The sequence below is a fragment of the Opisthorchis viverrini genome, assembly GCF_000715545.1.
Source record: "Opisthorchis viverrini unplaced genomic scaffold opera_v5_148, whole genome shotgun sequence".
NCBI classification, from domain to species: Eukaryota; Metazoa; Platyhelminthes; class Trematoda; order Opisthorchiida; family Opisthorchiidae; genus Opisthorchis; species Opisthorchis viverrini.
In genome coordinates, this window is record NW_008751805.1 from 512,095 (window position 1) to 531,826 (window position 19,732).

Here is a 19,732-nt window from a genome sequence, read left to right on the forward strand (position 1 = left end):
TCATAGCTTCGTCTGCGTTTCTGGATTCCTGATTGGCGGTCTTGCTGGCGCCCTAATTAGCGGATTACTCGCCAACAAGCTCGGCAGGTGGGTTCAACTCGTGGGTGCTCTATCTTCTGAATAGGAAAAGGGCGATTCTAGTCCTATCAGTCCCTTGTGTCCTCGGCTGTATTTTCATCATGGTTTGCCAAGCAGTCAGATCCTTCGAAATCATCATTGTTGGCAGACTTCTTGTGGGTGTTGCTTGTGGTATGTGTTGCATTGCCAGTATCTATACTGATTCGATGAAGGAGCTTACACTGCTGTTGGTCCACTTTACATGTCAGAAATAGTTCCATTGTCTGTACGCGGCGCAGCAGGTGTTCTGAATCAGTTGATGATTGTGTTTTCTCTGTTACTTTCGCAAATACTGGGACTGCGGCAGCTAATGGGCACCAAAGACTTATGGCCGTATTTGCTAGGTAAGAGAAATTTTATAGTAATTTTGCACTCAGGGTTGAACATTATACCGTGCATTCTTGGTTCGGCACTTTTGTTACTGTGCCCAGAAAGTCCTCGATATCTATACATCATCAAGCGTGATCCGGAAACCGCCCGTGCAGGTAAGTCCTCCCAAAAATCGGTTTATTTGTCCAAGCTCTCCAGCGCCTAAGGAGTCCTGACCATGACGTCGACACTGAATTGACGGGATTTTCGCGGGAAGCGAGCATTGCATCTCGAAAAGTTTGTGGTTTTGCTTTGACAACATTTGCTTCCTAGGCAACTGTTCTTGAACTGTTGCGTAAACCGTACCTCCGCATCGGTCTTATGGTCGCCTTATTGTCCCAGTTCGGTCAACAGCTTTCTGGTATAAACGGAGTAAGTGTGTGGGTAAATATGCATCGAGCATGTGACCTATGTAACCGTTATTGCACAACTCGTTATTCTAACGTTTTTATCCTTGAGTTCCCCCAGGTTCCTCTCTAGAACGCCCAAAGTTTTTAACCCGTTTTCTGACAGGATGTACTTTTTCAGTGATCAGTTTCTTGTTAGTTAGGACATCGTTTGGTAAAGTCGACAGTAGCTTGAACACTGGTCAGCGTGCAGACAATGCTGGTACTTAGCATTCATGCACCAGCTCCCTACGATAATCTGTACTAGTGATCAACATCTATTTGATTGTTGATAATGGCTGCGGGCAGCCCTGTCAAATCAGTTTGAGACCCCTTTATTGCAGTCAGAATGACAAGAGCGGAAGCAGGGAGAGTAACTAGTTAATACTCGATCTATGCACCTTCTGGTTGGGGCTTCCACACTTTACCGCTTAGCAGTTGTGTGTTTTAGGGGGCTTCATACAGTCGAAATTCTGGAGTGTAAGTCTCACTAACAGTATCTGGAGTTTTCGTAACAGTTCTTAAAATTATATTCCAGGCCACATGCAGTTCAAGTATTCGCGCATCTATGCATGTCGCGCCGAAAACAGCACTCACCTTAGTAGACGGTTTTTTGACACCTGTTCAGTTTTAATTTTTCGTATCCATCGTTCCCAATGTGCCTTTTGCAAAACACAACATCCGTACTGTAATCCCGTCAGCTAACGGTCACCTATGTATGCACGGATACTCCATGCTATGTTTTGTACCTGACCCTAAGCTGCGAATTGACCCAGCAACGCTTGTGACTCAGGTTGTTCAAGCTAACGCATGTAACACTCCCAAATGTGAGCATAACTTGGAAATGGGAAACGTAACCTCTTTGGGCATCTCTTCGGTCAGTGAGGGACAGCACAGTTTGCTGTGGCCTATATAAACATTGCCGCGAACCCTTCATTGTGTTTGCCGCTGTTCATCAGAATATCTTGGACTGTGGCTTCTTGGGGTGAATTTGACAAGCACAGTGGCTTGTGAATTCTAATCAAGCGCTGCGCAACAAAGTACGGATCCTATCTCACAATAATTCCAAATACTCTCACGTGTTATGCGTTGAATTCACCACATAGCAAACCGCATACAGCTGTTTTCCAGTCCATTTATATCCATCGAGTGGGAATAGTGTGCATCAATAATTTCTTTCGGTTGACTTCGAATGTAGTGCCACCAGCTGTTTGGCGTTATCATATTTTCAGGTTTTCCATACTCCTAATGGGAGTTCTGCAGGGGACTTCGTCTTTAGTGCCCGTCAACGCTTTGCTGCTATTCTTGCTTCAATTTGGGATCATTCACTGTCCACTTTGCCATTTATCATAGATTCAGAATGTGATGAATGATTCAAGAGGCCACTCTCTCCACTGGTATTCGAAGCGCACAGTGAGCACTGCATCGTTCACTCACAGGTATTGAGTACGCAGACCACATAATTCTTCTTGGGTCTGGCGCCGTTTTAATGCAAACAATATTAAATAATTTAAATGATTCTGCTCCATGATTTGGCGTGCTATTCCCACTTGCAAAGTGTTAAGCGCTGCTCCAAGACTGGGTGTACCCGAAGCCAGACAAGCCGAATGAGCGGTTTTTTGACACCTGTTCAGTTTTAATTTTTCGTATCCATCGTTCCCAATGTGCCTTTTGCAAAACACAACATCCGTACTGTAATCCCGTCAGCTAACGGTCACCTATGTATGCACGGATACTCCATGCTATGTTTTGTACCTGACCCTAAGCTGCGAATTGACCCAGCAACGCTTGTGACTCAGGTTGTTCAAGCTAACGCATGTAACACTCCCAAATGTGAGCATAACTTGGAAATGGGAAACGTAACCTCTTTGGGCATCTCTTCGGTCAGTGAGGGACAGCACAGTTTGCTGTGGCCTATATAAACATTGCCGCGAACCCTTCATTGTGTTTGCCGCTGTTCATCAGAATATCTTGGACTGTGGCTTCTTGGGGTGAATTTGACAAGCACAGTGGCTTGTGAATTCTAATCAAGCGCTGCGCAACAAAGTACGGATCCTATCTCACAATAATTCCAAATACTCTCACGTGTTATGCGTTGAATTCACCACATAGCAAACCGCATACAGCTGTTTTCCAGTCCATTTATATCCATCGAGTGGGAATAGTGTGCATCAATAATTTCTTTCGGTTGACTTCGAATGTAGTGCCACCAGCTGTTTGGCGTTATCATATTTTCAGGTTTTCCATACTCCTAATGGGAGTTCTGCAGGGGACTTCGTCTTTAGTGCCCGTCAACGCTTTGCTGCTATTCTTGCTTCAATTTGGGATCATTCACTGTCCACTTTGCCATTTATCATAGATTCAGAATGTGATGAATGATTCAAGAGGCCACTCTCTCCACTGGTATTCGAAGCGCACAGTGAGCACTGCATCGTTCACTCACAGGTATTGAGTACGCAGACCACATAATTCTTCTTGGGTCTGGCGCCGTTTTAATGCAAACAATATTAAATAATTTAAATAATTCTGCTCCATGATTTGGCGTGCTATTCACACTTGCAAAGTGTTAAGCGCTGCTGCAAGACTGGGTGTACTCGAACCCAGACAAGCCGAATGAGGTAGCAGACAAATCTGCCTACTTTGATACCTGTATCAGTCCCGGTAATCTCGCGAATGACCATATTTCTATCCAAATTGGAGAAGTCGGAGCAGCTTCCGCGACCTTGCATCACATGTGGCGTAGGCGTGACGTCAGCTTTTCTGTCAAGGGTTGAGTTTGCAACGCTGCTGTGCGCTTTATATTATTATACGGGTCATAAACCTGGCAGCCACGCGCTTCGGACATATAAAAACTGTGTTTGACCATCGGTGGCTCGGGAGCATTTCCCTAGTCTGGTGCGAACACCTGATCAGTGGCGTTGAAGTATGTCAAATGGTTTTTGGAATAGATACTTCGCGACAGATGAACTGATCACACTACGTAAGTTGCGATGGTTCGATCACGTGCTCTGTATGCCAGTTAACCGATTTCTTTGAAAGGTCTTTTTTGCATAACCACAAGTGAAAGGTGGAAACGAGCCAGAGAAGGTCAAACTATGACTTGGCAGCGAAGTCTGAAAGCCAATATACTCCAAACTCATTGGCGCTGGTCATGGTCTTTTCCCTGAATGGGGATTGCGAGATGGGACACATCGATGGTTAGAGACATTGTTAGACATGAACTAGTCGCGCCCCTAATGTCTCCATGCATCCAAGCTTTTGCTTTTAATCTCCACCACTAAAAGTCAACCAAAAATCTTGTGCCTACGCATCAACTATATCAATTACCGCCTCCAATGTGCAACTATCTACCCCATCTCCTAAAATCATTGGTGAATGAAACTATGACAGATAGAACCACTGTACCGCAAGCACGCTGTTTTTACAGCTGATGCTGATCAACTGGATAAATAGTTTGTGTTCTGAGGAAGGTCATTCAAGCCTAACATATTGTCTTTAGTACACAGGTGATTCTTGCGAATCACTTCAATTAGCAAACTAAATCGTTATTGGGTGAATATTTGGAGGCACAACACGATGTACAGCATTTTGTCATTTAAAGCTTTAATCATCACAAGCAACCAATCGTAAGTATTCGAAAAAGATGATAGAATTAAAGTCGAGCAAGACGAGCAAGATGAGTGTCAGTGTAGCACGGGGCCTCCCTGTGAATCAAGTTATATCTTGATGTAGTATTCAGGCTCAGGGTGTTATTTTAGTGGATAAACGGTGTGGCTGAAGGTGGGCTCGGGCTAGCTTGATAAGCTACCGGCTGGAGGGTGTTTCGTTCGGATCCGACCCTGGCTTCCCCAGTGCTCCTGTTGAGGCGTGGACAACCTGACATCACCTCAGCCCTCATGTTGCTTTGGGTTGCATGGCAGCTATGCACCTACAGGATTCCATAGCCGAATGAGCGAAGGGCAATTTGGATGAATCCACCAGAAAGGTAGAACTCAGTTGACCATGTTTGCAGGTGGAATTCGATGATATGAACTGGAAAAATAGGGAGGATTTCCCTAGAAAAGTCCATTAAAGATGACTGTATTTCCCCTCGGATTTGAGTTAACTGTGCACAGGAGATGGCAGTCTCAATGCATAAAGGCCATTACTTACGCAACCCGATGATTTCTCTCAGTGTGGTTCATAATCATTTTGCCTGTCCAACAGTCTCAATCCATGGGCATTCTCCTTAAAATAGTTCGGTGTGCCATCAGAATCCACTCGTTCTGTGTTTGTGTTTGTTTCACGTTGAGTGGGAATGGAGTGAAAGCATAGAGGACTGGGGGCTTGCTTTCGTATAAGAAGGAGGGAATCGTTCTTTGAAAGCCATTTTATATTTTACGTATCGGGTAATTTTGAAGTTTCAGTTACATGCTATGGCTAAGAAACATTATTCCCCCTTCTGATCTTGCGGATCATCATCGACGCCCCACTAATATCTAGGAGACGTCGAATTCATGGCATTCCTGTAGTAGGTGAGTACTACCCCATTCGGCTACCACTGGTCGATCAGCAGTTCGAGTTACTCGCAATTAGACAGAACATACTCTCACTATCCCCCAATCACACATTTTATTCCATGTGATCCACTATTGGCTGGCCATTCTAGTAACCACTTCTTTGTTAGAACGAACACGCGGTCTGTGGAGCATTTCCTCCACTGAACAGATGGGGTTATATTGTTTTTCAAACAAGATGGAACGACTACTATGAGTGAATGCCTAATGCTGAACCCCGAATCTCCAGGCTTATACCAGTAGATTATTGCTAAATATCATCAGCAACTCGTGTCTTCTTCGAAAAGTTGGGTTTTTACGGGTAAACTTTGTGGTATAATTAGTCCCTCCGCTTTTTTGCTGACTATTTTAATGGTACGTGTCACTTTTTATCTTTCATAGGTTGTCTACTATTCCGTTGAATTGTTCAAAGTAAATGGTCTCACTGATGAGCAGGCCACCTATACGACAATCGGCATTGGCGGATTTATGCTGCTCATCACCATAGTCTCTATATTTATTATTGAGCGTGCGGGTCGGCGAATCCTACTTATTGGTGGTCTGGCTGTCGCATTCCTGAGTTTGCTGTCTTTCACTTTCTGTATGATTGGCAAGCAGTATGGCCAGGTGAGTTGGCCAATCTACCCGGCTATTGTGTCGATCTACGTGTTCGTTTGCGGATTCGGGATTGGACCTGGTGAGTGTACTGTCTGGATGATAAACTCATTTTCTTGCGTGAATACATGTAAAGCCTGGTCTTTCTCACTGGTACAACCTCCTTAACTGCCCAATTTATCGACCCACTATGTGCTGGGGCGCGCGGAACAGTATGTCCCGTTTGATGTCCATATGCTGAAATGAGTCTGGGGTAAAATGTGGCTGTATCTTCTACTACTGTTCTCTAGATGTTAGCTAGTCTGAGAGCTTTGAACCTGAGCCCCATGTGAGTCTTCTTCTCTCCCTATTTTATGAAATTCTGGCTTTAGCAGTGATTGCTCAGAATGTCTTTTTTTATCTAGTTAGTCTACACTGGTCCGATTCAGTGGGTCGACACTGGAGAATGACGCGCGTATCATAATGAATGACCAATCAGTGCGAAAAGCTTTAATGTTTCACAGTTTGTAAAAGTCTTCGGAGACTGGGGCTGCTTTAATGTGGGGCATGTATTTAGTGATAGTTATTTCAGGTTAGTTTGGGTTTTAGACATGCATAAAATGCTCATAAAGTAGGTCAGTTTTATCAGGTAATCTGATCTCACTCGGGCATACTGGGAGTATAATAGGTATTGGTCAAAAGGAGAAGAAGGACTTTCGGAGAAAGCGATCGGCAGGTTGTGCATTTGGTCAACCGAACAGATATGTTTTTGAACAGTTGCCTAACGGATCCACGGTGAGGGGAGAAGGAGAACGTTTGGGCGATTTTACGCAAATGATGACCAATACAGCTGGAACACTTCGCAAAAAATATTGGATGACTTTGTCAACCTTACGGTAGATTGTCGAATATCTGGCGGGCCGGGAGCTAATAAACTGGTGCATAAACCCAGCACTGTCAGTGGGCTGTCAAGTGGGGTGGGGGGTTGGAAAAGGAGCTATGCATTGAAGGCAATAGCTTGGATGCACGAGCGCCATTGACGGCGCGACTGGGCCATATCTGAAAACGTCTCTAGCCATTGATGTGGCCCGTCTCGGGGTCCCCATCCAGGAAGACGGCAATGACCAGCGCAGCTGAGTTTGCAGCTGACAATGATGATGATGATGATCTGGCGGGCCACACTGTCAGGTACTGACAACAGTTTCGTTCATAGAGTCACATATTCGGGACTGACTTAAAGGTCTCATAGCTTCTTGCTGCCCAAAAAACACAAATTAACTATTGTTTTCCAATGATTCTCCTAATCAGAAATTCTATTTTGGCACCCTTCATGAAGGCCGAAACAACAGACGTGTCATTGGCTAACTGTCGTGCCATAGAATAAAGGAATCGTTTGAACTGAATTCAAGCTCTGCTCCACTGTATCGGTGCCGTTCACTATCATTTCGCACCGTTTTCACACCAATTCGATTGAACTGTTTGCATTTTACAGTGAAGCATGCTCCTAATGCTCCTAAATTTTTAAGCCTTTAAGTTACTTCTTACTTCTTCGCACTATGTTCCCTTCGGAAGTATACGGAGAATAAGTTATAAAAGTGCGTCCTACACAGAGCTACTCTGATTCCAACGACAAGTATTAATGGGGCGAAGGAAAACGTGTCATTGGCTAATTATCGTGCCATAGATTAAAGGAATCGTTTGAACTGAATTCAAGCTCTGCTCCACTGTATCGGTGCCGTTCACTATCATTTCGCACCGTTTTCACACCAATTCGATTGAACTGTTTGCATTTTACAGTGAAGCATGCTCCTAAATTTTTAAGCTTTTAAGTTACTTCTTACTTCCTCGCACTATGTTCCCTTCGGAAGTATATGGAGAATAAGTTATAAAAGTGTGTCCTACACGGAGCTACTCTGATTCCAACGACAAGTATTGATGGGGCGAAGAAAAATTGCGGTGAAATTCCCACTGTCCTTTCTGTATGCCAAAAAAACCTTATTCCACCGCACAAAAGTTATGTACGGCACACTATACCAAATTTGGTGTAAATCGGATCACTCTTCTGCTGATACTGCCCATCCCTACTTATTCGAAATGTCGGCACACCGATTGTTGACTTTCTATCGTGCATTGAGCTCCACTTTTTTCTTCGTTCCAGTTCAACCTAGAACATTCAGAATACCACCGTTTGTCATTTGAAACAGTTCGTTGTTCACTGGATTTATAATCTATTTTGACTTGGCACGCACTGACCTCCTGGAAGATCTCTTTACTTGCTGAGAACATGCGAAACACTATTAAGGCCATTTTGCTGATCCGATCGCTAGCTAGGTTTGGATTGCACTCAATGTAAGCAGCGCCCTCAGATAAGACCTATGATGACTAGTGGGTAAAAATGAAATACTGTCCATCGTGGCTAATAAATCTCGGTAAGTTACACTTCCAACAGGAGTAATGGGGTAACAAATTTGCACCCAATGACGGAAGCCGCGTGAATCGTCGTTATCAAAAATGGATAGAGATATTCAAAATAATTGAAATCACAGTGAAGGATCATGGTCGAGCCAGAGAGCTTATTCCTTCATTAGAACAAAACTGTCACCCACTTTCGGTTTCCTGCCAAAAATGGGTGAGCAAAATCTTAATAAACCCAGCAATGTCCCAGCCCCTTCTACCGATTTGACGAATTTAGTTCTTTTCTTCTATAAAGAGATGCCCCACCCGCTGTGCTGGCGTGCAGCTGCGTGGAAATCTGTGCACCCCGCGGGAAACCGTGAACGGCTACAGGGCTATGTATCACACTGTCGACTAAATAGGCTCCATCCCTCCAAAATAAAGCTACTTCATTTCGGTGACGTTCGCCTTGGAACTGGAACCTTCTGATAGATCACCTCCAAATCTCGACAACGACCACTATAGTTTCAAGTGTTATGCAAATCTATAAAAAAAATAACGGTGCACTTCGAGATTTGGCAAAAACCTCCCGGATAACTCGCAACAGCATTCAAGCTAGCAAACATACAACGGTGCAAGAACCCTCAACTTAGAGTATCTTCTGTGCTTTTTGTCCAGCTTTCCCCAAATAGTATGACGTATTTTGTGATTAGAAATATACAGACGTCGCATCCTCGGAACCCAACATTTTCGGGTTTACATTGATGGAGTCGGTGAGGATGTGCTAACTTCGGCGGATTCTATTTCATGATCCATATATTGTTTTGGATCCAGCGCTGGCTTGCTCATTCTATTGTGGCTTCGATCGTTTCAATCACGCTGCGATTACCAGTTTTCTTATTTCCAAATCCGGACGCAAAAAGTAGATTTTATTGTATGGATGACGTGAATGGGTGTGTGTATTCTCTGACTGACCGGAAGGTCCGTGGTTCGAACCGGACCTCTGGCTCTCGACTTCCCCCGTCTGGGCTTAGACAACCTGGCATCCGTCCACACTTGTGTAGGCAGTGATTCTGCATTTCTCTGAAGATAGAGGGGTTAAAAAATGTCGGTTCTGAAAAAATGCACACTCCGATCGCCAAGAAGTTGCCCGCGACTGCCGGCGTATTGTTCTATACACTCGAAATACTCTGGTGTTGTTTAAAATGCACCTGCTTTGTGCCGCTGAATTAAGAGTCGGTTACTGCCTGTGCTTTTAGGCTACGTCAAACCCCTGCAGCTAAATGGATCATACTAGTGCGTCACTGGTTCTGGGAATGGTTTCTCAAGAAAACCAAAACAACGGCTGTCTTGCGATTCAGACTTTCGGGTCAGAGGATAGCGTAATGGCCTCTGAACAAAACCCTACCCCTTCCCACTGTTTTGTGGGCCAGACTTTAGGGTCAAAGGCTCAAGGTGCGGTTTCTCAACCAAATCTCATTTTTCAGCCTGGGCAGCTGGGAAGTATCCACGCAGCTCTTCGTTCACCGGCCTCCAACCGAATCCTTTCCCCATGCACCGAATGATGCATTGCGATTAACTCATCTGTACTGAAGTGAACGTTACAAGCAACATTACTGATGGGACAGCAGGAGGACCTTTCTATGTTTAGCATTTACATACGAAAATTTGTGGAATCAAACAATGATACTTATGTAAGTACAAATAGTTGCCAGTGGATCAAGCACAAGCCAAGACTCGAATGACACTCTGTCGTCTACTCATATGGTGTTTGAACAGTGGTGATCTTTTCAGCGGAATAACTTCATAGACTATATAAATGCGTTTTACAAGTTGAATTTGATTTTCTGGGCTTCACACCAGAAGGTCCCCATACTGCCATACAGACTTTGGTGCTCTTTCGTGTCTTTATCGAAATTTTATGTTTATTAAGTGTTGTTTCGGTCGGCAGGCCTTCTTCTAAGAATAGCCCACCAGCGAAAACCCGTTACGCCTGTCCCAGAGAAGGATTGCTGTTCGGTACTAATAGGGTATTTGATGGACACACTCAAGTTCGACCGTCCAAAAGGGCGCTTACACGGTCTGCATTGTACTCACGAACGCGGCCGCTATTCGGTTGGTTAAATCTGTCCGTTCAGTTGTTTCCGTCCTTCTGGCTCTTGATTGGTTATCGATTACCGGTGTTTTTACCAAATCGCAGTCGATAGGTTAGCAAGATCCTCAATCGGCTGTATCCAAGACATGTCCATTGCTTCACTTTGGTTACTACTTACTTTTACAGAAGAATCCACTCACTAGTGTATTTTCAACCTTTTTGTGATTTGCGCACCTTCATGGATGGGATTCACGTAATTTCTCCTGTGGTGGGCTTGTGTTGGGTGCCATTCGCAAAAGATGCCAGGTTATTCCGGATGATGGATTATGGTTCCAACATCATCCTCAAATTTGTTATTTTCTTAACCGTTATCCTTGAGAGCATAGGCCTTTTTGCAGTAAGTCCCCCCTGTTCCCTCCACCCTTTCCACTCTTTAGCAGAGCCATCTTCCCCGGTGGTTGGGTTGCAGCCAAACACCTGTTTTCTACTGGTGTATTGCCGTATAGTGTGATGATGATGATGATGATGATAATGTGCATTTCATCTATCTATTCCCAGTGGGATTTTTATCTCAGTTTTGAATGAATGGCCGCGAAGAGGGAGTGGGTTTCCAAGGTGTTTTTTACCTATTGTATCAGGTCTGTTCCTTCGGAAAGCATTCGCTGAACTGTAAAGAGACCAGTTTTACGTCATCTATCGTGCTCCATTACACAACGTGCGTGTTTGACACTTTGGCAGGGAAACTTTCCATTCTATCGGGAACATTGTATGGCGACTTGACCCTATATCATGTCTCCCCCAACTGGTAGAACTCTGAATAAGTGTGCCTGTATGGTGTACCGCTTCTGCTCGCCTGTACAGTGTGCCACCGATATCCTGACTCTGTGACACTTGACGCAACAACTAATCGTCCGTTTTCCACTGCCTTTACTGAGTATAGTAAAACATCCCGGCATTAGTCACTTTTGGACGGGAAAGTTTTTATCGTAGTCACATCCCTCAGAGAGATAGTGCCGACTTCGAGGAAATTCAACCTCGCGTCTTCTGTCCAACGACAATACGGGCTGTTTCTCATCTCGTATCAAAGATGAAGACCACCTGTTAAAATCAGATCGTAACACTTGCTATGACGTTCGCCGCACTAGTGATCATTTCCGACTAATCCGCACAGCACGCTCTCTACACCGAAGCGTGCAGTTTGTCAGTAATCTTAAACCAGCTGTTTCGCCCATCGAAAGACCGAAAGTACCGGAATGTTGACGGCAGCTTTGTTTGGGACAAGTAGAAACCTAATACAAAGTGCTTGTACCACATTTTTAGGCAGAACCATGTTCTGGTTGCACATGTTTGCAGAAAAACAAATCGGTACCTTACTGCCGTTTTTAATTCATATTGAGTTCAAAAATTACCCTGCCTCTTGCCTACCTTGGTTTACTCACGTTCTTTTCACTGTTCGTGTGGCAGGCTCGATCCCATGGTTTATCGCGGCCGAAATGTTCACGCAGGAAACGAGGGATGCTGCAATCGGCGTGTCGGCAACGACCAACTGGTTATGCAATATAGCGGTCGCACTGGGTTTTATACAAATGATTGTAAGTGGTGTGAATTCCGCCCCCTGTTTTTTTCTTACACTTCTCAACTTGTCGCGCATAATGTAAACCAGGCAATTCACAGCTCTGTCATGCAAAGAATAATTTGCTAGTACACCCTCAAAGAGCTTCTCTTGTCCTATGCAGAAGGTTCACACCTAGAAAAGGGTGTTCCAAATGACGTCGCTACCGGCTGTGTTTCAGATGCTTCGTCGCCCCGGTGCGGTCGACTCTGTCATTAACGATGTGATTTACATTCGCTGTGGTATGCCTGCTTGTCGTGGTGTCGAGGTATATTTATTCGTTGTCCTACTGTTACCAGACCAAAAGGTGACGGTCACTTTCAAGTCGAACTGGGTGGCTGCTGCCTGCGGTAACGACTCCCAATGAACACCATTTTTCTCTTCTTGAAGCTTATGTTCAGTTTAAGTACGTGGAGAGACAACCCGTCACGTCGGAATATTCTGAAGCGCATATTGATCAAAACCTTCCACAGAAGAGGTCCAACCATCATCATCATCATAATGGACAGCATGACATCAGTGTTCAACGCGGATGCTTTGCTGCCGTACAGGAACTTGGTGCAAGCTTAGTACAGTCATCCCAAAAACCATTATCTCCGCTTTTTCGACAGCCGACCGAACTCATGTGTTAGTCCGAAGAGTGCGGTTGCAAGTTCAGTTCGTGTCTGTTATTTTTACATGTTTAATAATTCGCCTATACAAACTCGTATGCGTGATATAAGAATGAACTGGTCGTTGTCCCGTATCCTTTCCGATCACATCCAAATTTACGCGATATCTCGTGATCCCTTGGTTGAATGGTTTGAAAATGTCGAGGTGTTCAGGTTGATATGAACAACCGGTTCACTGTTCGTAACTCGACCTCTTCAGTCATTTTTCTAAACTCTTTACTGCTACAGTCCTCTTATTATGATCGATTGTGCACTTTATTGATTCGAACACAGTCGCTTTTTATTAGTGGGTCCAATGCACGCGTAAAGTTCGATCGTTGCAAGTGCATGACACCACTTATAAGCCAGTAATTCAGATATCATCGTAGATGTCAGAGAGATGAATCCACAAGCAAGTAGACGTAATTGGGTGCCCTCCTTGAACTGCACTCGATACAACAATGTGCTTAACACAGACTGTTTCTGTAGAGGACAAATTTCTGGGACAACCGAAATCACTCAATCACTTGGTTTCCTACACATACTTGTTTGCTTAGTATGCAGGATCAGTTTACGATTGTTGATCCTTTTGGAACGTTCATGTGCGGGTTTGTCGGCCGTCAGCCAGAATAGAATGGAATGAATTGAAAGGAAGAAGGCCTTCACTGCGAAGATGTTTATTAGAAAATGCCAACTGACCAGTTACAGACTACTGGACAGGGAAGCAAAATTATCATATGCAACTTATTTACAAAAACTGAATATCCACCTTCTCCTTGAACGCGTCTTCCTGAACTTTCCCGGACATTCATTGACTGTTGCTCAAAACCAAGAAAGTGCTACAAAGCGACTCCACAAATTCCGGAACAGATCTCCCTTTTCAAGAGACGCAGAGGGAATTTACAAGAAACAGACATACTACTCGCATGCTTCCCCATCAGTAGTATCACCGTTACGCCACTACTACTTTTGGTGACGCCTTCCCACTGAAGCATTGTATCATTCTAGGCCCTTCCGTTTTGTCAGCATATTTCTACGCCTTTAAAGCGCGATCTCTTGTCCCATTCCGTTAGACGATTGATCATTAGTTTCAAAAGGGCCTGGTAAACAATCGGTAGTTTTTGTTTGGGCAACGTTTCGCTTTTGACACCGACGGATCATTAGATTTGTGACGGTAGTGGATCGCTTACCGTAACATAGTACATACTTGTTAACGTAAACGGGGATTTTAGCGTCCGGTGAGAAAAATCCAGGAAATCAATGTCAGCTAAGTTGTATTCTGCGTACCCTGTACAATCGTCATTTTTCTCCTACTCAGTGGACAGCATCGCGTCAACTGGAACCAACAGGTGTTTGGTACTTGGTTAACGACTGTCAAACTGAACTCAATCGGTCGTTTATCAGGTACTTTTATCGTGGTGTTGTAGGGTATGTACCTCTACGACTTTGACACTAACCCTTTAATCCCCAAATTTTCTCCCACCCGGATGGTCAATGGATAAAGATATGACGGGCGCAGCCTCCTGGTCCTTCATATCGAATGGTGGAACTTGCACTGCTGCTTGTTCCTCCTACTTGTACTACTACTTACTGCTACTACTTGCATCCCCCCCACCCCCTTGGAGTCAGGTTTTCGAACCGTACCTTTGATAAAGGGACAATCTTCTTGGTCACATGTGGGCGCCTTTACACTACTCCAGCCCTCGTACAACCATAAACTTCACAACCAATATACGCGTATACGTTGTGTGATGCCGTCAGCCGTTTCACTTTAGTTTCTGTGTACAACGGGGCGTGCGCTTACAACCAAGTAAAAGGTCACACGTTGTTTTGGACGAAGGTGAAACGAACACAGCTTGGCCCTGCTTAGGTTCTATTGGATGGTCATTTTGGATTCTACATGAGACGCACGGACAGCGGAGAGCGCCCAATGATTTTGTGTGCTGATAGCACTGTTTCTATGTTGCACCGGAACAGCAAAGATCGTTTGATCACGTGACGCCAACCAGCGAACTAGTCTCGAACCCAAATAGACCACATTACCATTAATTACCGGTGGCGAGTTTCGGGACATGCTTGTCATAGCTTCTGGAATAACTGCATGAACCCCGATGATGCAAGTGTCCGCTGCTGCTCTTCATTGCGCACATTCACACCTCTTTTGATCATTGAGAAGCTTGTGAACCCAGAAATAAACGAATATACCAAAATGAACTCCTCCAACACTCCCCTGATGATCCGATATCAGCTGGTAAGATATCTACAGCCTTGTCCGATGTCAGAACCTTTACATGAGGTACAACCCAGCCATTCTCCTAAATATTGGGTCTACACTAGAATAGTGGCTTTGCTGGAGGCCATTCGTTGGTAACTACAGTCCAAATCCAAAACAATCAAAAAAAACCTCCACGCACACCGGAAAGTTTGGTGGATCCAAAGGGTCAAAGAAATGAAAGAATGGAAAATTTTCGGACTGGTCCGCAACTTTTTTCAATGTCCAGCGAAAGACAACGTTTGGACTGTTGAGATCAATAAATTTCAGTTAGCCATCTGCCTCCCCATTCAGGCTGTCGACCTTTGACAGAAAAGTGAGCTGTAATTTAGGAACTTCCTTCGGCCTCAAAATATACTTTTAATCAACGCCGTCATGCTTCTCGTCCCAGCAGCTTCCCACCCATTTTGCTTAAAGATAACAATCAATCCACGGTCAATCAATACCTGTCCAACTGATTTGAGTCTATCTGGAGGAAAGAAATCATCCCAGAGGGATTAGTCCGAAATAGTGCCCATTTCCAAATCGAGTACTCTCCATGTACGTAGTAACCACTTTGTTTTTACTCCTATTGATTCAGTGTTTGTGATACTATTGATTCTTTGGTGGCACGCGAAACTTCGACCCACAGACAGGAAGCTGCATTTCGATCGGTCGGAGGCCGCGTCGACCACACTTTCACACTCCGCCAGGTGTTAGATCAGTACCTTATGCACGAACAAATCTTCGTGTCTCTCCCAGCTTAAGCATGCGTTCGATCGGTCGGTGCTTCTAACCTCGCCCACCCGACATTACTTGCCCAGAATTTCGTTTACATAATCCAGTCCTAAACTCACATGCCTTCCGGCCTCTTATGGTGTACGGAGATCTCTCTAAACTTGCTCTACTCAGAGTAGTTTATGGTAGCGACGTCCACCCCATTCATTTCTATTCAACTTTCCCATCGATGAGATGATCTCGTGAAACTTGGAGGATCTTCAGAACCTCAGCGTTTAGACTATTGCTGGTGTAAACCTTGTCGACTAGGAGTACGCAGACAACATCGTCTCAATCCTTTAAGTCAAACAAAAAGCTCAAGGACTGAACAAACTGACTTCCAGCATACCATTTCGTGGTACGGTGTTGCACCTACAAGATGCAGAGTGATGCCTCATTAGCTGTAGCCTTTGAACATGCTTGTTGAAAATCAGGATGACTTATTGAAATTTGTGGAAATTTTTACATACTTCGGCAGTCCTATTCATTCCGATAGAAGTATGCCTGAGGAAGTCTGTGCAGGGATCTCAAAGGCTTGAGTCACGTTCACCAGTTTGTGTTGCTCTTGATCCACTCAAAGGCTTTAAATATGACTAGACAAACATTATGATTGTATGGTAGGGGAGTATCGGGGGCAACGCTGTTGTTGCTGCCTCTGCTAACAAAGATGACATTCACCGTCATTTACAGTTTTTTCTCCCGGAACGGCATTCGGATGAATTATACGGGAACGAACACGCCTGTTTTTTTTCATTTATTCTTCAGCCAATCACTTTCGTAAATATAAAATAAAAATAAATCGTTCAACTGTAGCACCCTTTTGGTGCCTAGCTGCCATGCCATCAGATGGAAGCCCGAGGGCTTAGTTATTGCCAGATTGCCCAAGGCTAGACAGGTTAGGTTGAGAGGCAGACGTCGGGTTCGAACCACGGACCTTCCTGTCAGTAAATTCGCGCTCTAACCATTTGGTCCATCTCGCCTTATTCTTTACTCAAGTGGCTAGTGTGGTGACTTTTATAACCGACGTGGTTGCCTCAAATACGTTGAATTTTGTGAACCACCATTCACCACTGTATCTAGCTTCGGAATAAATCCATACAGGAAAAACGCTGTTTTCCTTACCCAAAGTGAATTGGAATTTTCCTATTGGCCAGTACATCTTCGGGAAGATGTGCAGATACTGATAGTCACACACACACACACTTGACAGTGCGTCAATCATTATACTTTCTGTTCGTGCACCAGAACGTAACTGAAGTGGTGTGGCTCGTCCTTTGCTGTGTGCACGTACCATCCTCCGCCTCCATCCACCATGACCTGTGGTTCGGGTGCATCCGAGGCTTTTCAGTGTTTCCTATCTAGGCTTGGACAATGTGGCTACCCCTCATCCGTTTGTCCTTCGGTCGGGTTGTGTATCAAGAGGGTGACAACCAAATAATTTGTGTTGTATATCTTTGTAATGTACTACTCATAAGGTCGCTGAAAATCCGTCGATATACATGTATCGCGATATCTCGAATATCGCGGCGACTGAAACATGAAGCGGCCTGGTGCAGCACATTCAGTTGCCTGAGAACATCACAAATGAGAGATTCAGCTGGGTTCTAGGTGAGTCTCTCGAAAAAACCAAACTAGTTTACAAATGAGTGTATATTCGCTGAACTTGTGTTGTTTCAACTAATGGTGGATAGCACGGTTGCCCGCACCCTCAAAGCGTAACTGTTCTCTGCTACTGCCAGCAAGTGGCGGGTTCGGATTTCCTCTTGGATGCAAGATAAGCACACGCGCTGACTTTCAATGTCGAATATAACTTTCATATCACATACGAACAATGGGAAATCTTTCATAGAATCGCGAATATACGTGTGGTAACCGAACGTAATGCGGTGTGGTTGCTGACTTATTAGCTGATTAGCTGTGCCTTGAATCACTAAGAGCGATCTGGTCGTATATGATCAGTAGATCATCAGTAGATCATGAGTAGATCATCCTCCTTGCTCGGTTATCCGGTAAGCCCAGACCTCCGGAGGGGTGGTTGCGAATATTGAGTAGAAAATAACCCTGCAGTCGGAGTAGATCACTTGCTCGGTTATCCGGTAAGCCCAGACCTCCGGAGGGGTGGTTGCGAATATTGAGTAGAAAATAACCCTGCAGTCGCTATTTTATCCGCTTCGTCGTTAAGTCTAACCTTGTCTCGGATGACTGACTCCAGTAAGTAAGTTATAGTCTACCGACGGCTGATCTATAAAAGCTCAGGTCGTTCATCTTTGTCACCTTTTTACACATTATTTTCATGTAACATAGAGTAAGTGTTATTGATGCCTAGACAGAAGCAAAAAGGAATTCACATGCCGGTGCAGTTTACTACCTATCAACCTTTGATTTCTCTTAGTTGCTGCATCGGCACTCACCAAGAATACGGTTCATATCGTTTAAGGGGCACTGAGAAGACATTCTTACAGGTATTGTTTCAGAGGGGTTTGGTAAACAATCGGTGGATTTATACCAAACCCCTCTGAAACGATGATTTCCCAATCGGTCCCGAACATTTTCCAGTTGATTCCGACAGGTATTTTTTCTAACAGACGGAAGATTGTGGAAGTCGTGCAATAAACATCCTGGATTTGACTCCTCTGTGACTGAACCGTTTCTGTTAATTCCTTACTCTTTCCGGGTTTCCTGTAGAGGGAGGCGGTTGATCAGCCGTTGATGTCCCAGCGAAATAACCAGGTTTTTTCGGATTGCGGATGCTTTTCAGCCTTCCCTTACAGGGCGACTTAAATCTGTGAATGTTTCAGTGTTGATTTCTGATCCTAGATACCCTTTGTAACGGTGACATCTGGTCGCATTTTGGAAAACCTATGAGCAGCCAAACAATGTAGCGACAGGGATTCAAAAACTTCCACCACCAAGTGTACGTGGGCACCTCTATGCTCCAATCGTTTTGCGCACTTGTGCTTGGTCTATGACAAAGAATACTCGCATTTAAAAAAAAGCCTGGCAAACGGGCTAACAAAAGAGCTGCTCCGTCGACATTATTTCACGCATTGATATTTAAACTACGTGTGATGTTTCGACCGTGTCAAAGCGTCGCCTGCGCAAAGTGGGTGGATAAATCTGTTGGCTGTTATCATGGCCATCATCATAAATCATATCAGTATTGACACTGATGCACTGCGTTGGTTTCTCATAGACAGAGTAGGTGGCTAGATACAGCGTTTGATGCAGTTTCCTCACCAAGTAGTTTGGATCCAGTTGAAGACAGAGGTGGGCGTGGTTCTCAGCTTACTGCCATTTTCACGGCAGTTACTGAATGCATTCAGCCAAATAACCCCGTGGTTTTGACTGAAAACATCACTACTTATGGGGCTGCTGAAAACTCCTCGACCGGTACAAACTGGAGTTTCGGTTCAGTTGAGTCTCCCGTGGAAACCAAACTCGTATGCAACTCGGAGTATTTGCCGAATCTTTTGGTTTCCTCATAGTCAGGCAGAATAGATTTTGGTACTTTTCCTGTGAAATCACTCTCTAAGCATTTCATTCACTTGATCCTTCGGTCAACAAGTTGTTCTCCAGTTGTGTCAGGGATTGTTGCTTTGAGGAATGCCAGTTGCTTAGACTTGGTGGCAACGGTCTCTCAGAGCAGCCGATCTTTAGATCTTTGTCGACTGACCCACCATAGACATTGTGTGAATATACTGTTGCTGTCCAAGGGTCCAGAGAGGTCGGATTACTTTGTGCCCGTTTACTTGGTTTTCAGCATTGGTTAGCTTACTGAGATGTATCTAACCGAGGTGACTTAGTCAACTACGTAGGTATGAATTAATGCCTACAACAGAACCCAGTTTTCAGTCCAGTCATATATTCTATGGAAAGATTCTTGTTGCGGCAGACTCTTTGGTGGTCTAAGCGAGCTAGCTGTGAGTTGTTCTCACTATACTGTCAGTAAGAC

The 19,732-nt window shown here is 44.5% G+C and overlaps 3 protein-coding genes across 3 annotated transcripts in view; 2 read left to right on the forward strand and 1 right to left on the reverse strand.

Annotated features, from left to right (window-relative positions):
• T265_06851 (hypothetical protein) overlaps nucleotides 1-280 on the forward strand; it is a gene marked incomplete at both ends in the record, with an annotated part of 568 nt that extends 288 nt beyond the window's left edge. The window contains one exon of the mRNA XM_009172233.1: nucleotides 125-280. Within this exon, the coding sequence (XP_009170497.1) occupies nucleotides 125-280 (156 nt within the window). The remainder of the gene's footprint in view (nucleotides 1-124) is intronic.
• The window catches only part of T265_06852 (hypothetical protein), a gene marked incomplete at both ends in the record, with an annotated part of 57,510 nt that overhangs the window by 11,188 nt on the left and 26,590 nt on the right, over nucleotides 1-19,732 (reverse strand). The window contains 2 exons of the mRNA XM_009172234.1: nucleotides 8,255-8,374; nucleotides 9,371-9,478. Of these exons, the coding sequence (XP_009170498.1) occupies nucleotides 8,255-8,374; nucleotides 9,371-9,478 (228 nt within the window). The remainder of the gene's footprint in view (nucleotides 1-8,254; nucleotides 8,375-9,370; nucleotides 9,479-19,732) is intronic.
• T265_06853 (hypothetical protein) overlaps nucleotides 320-19,732 on the forward strand; it is a gene marked incomplete at both ends in the record, with an annotated part of 34,540 nt that continues 15,127 nt past the window's right edge. The window contains 8 exons of the mRNA XM_009172235.1: nucleotides 320-461; nucleotides 495-602; nucleotides 638-723; nucleotides 760-904; nucleotides 3,444-3,611; nucleotides 3,641-3,795; nucleotides 5,810-6,104; nucleotides 11,955-12,082. Coding sequence (XP_009170499.1) covers nucleotides 320-461; nucleotides 495-602; nucleotides 638-723; nucleotides 760-904; nucleotides 3,444-3,611; nucleotides 3,641-3,795; nucleotides 5,810-6,104; nucleotides 11,955-12,082 — 1,227 coding nt within the window. The remainder of the gene's footprint in view (nucleotides 462-494; nucleotides 603-637; nucleotides 724-759; nucleotides 905-3,443; nucleotides 3,612-3,640; nucleotides 3,796-5,809; nucleotides 6,105-11,954; nucleotides 12,083-19,732) is intronic.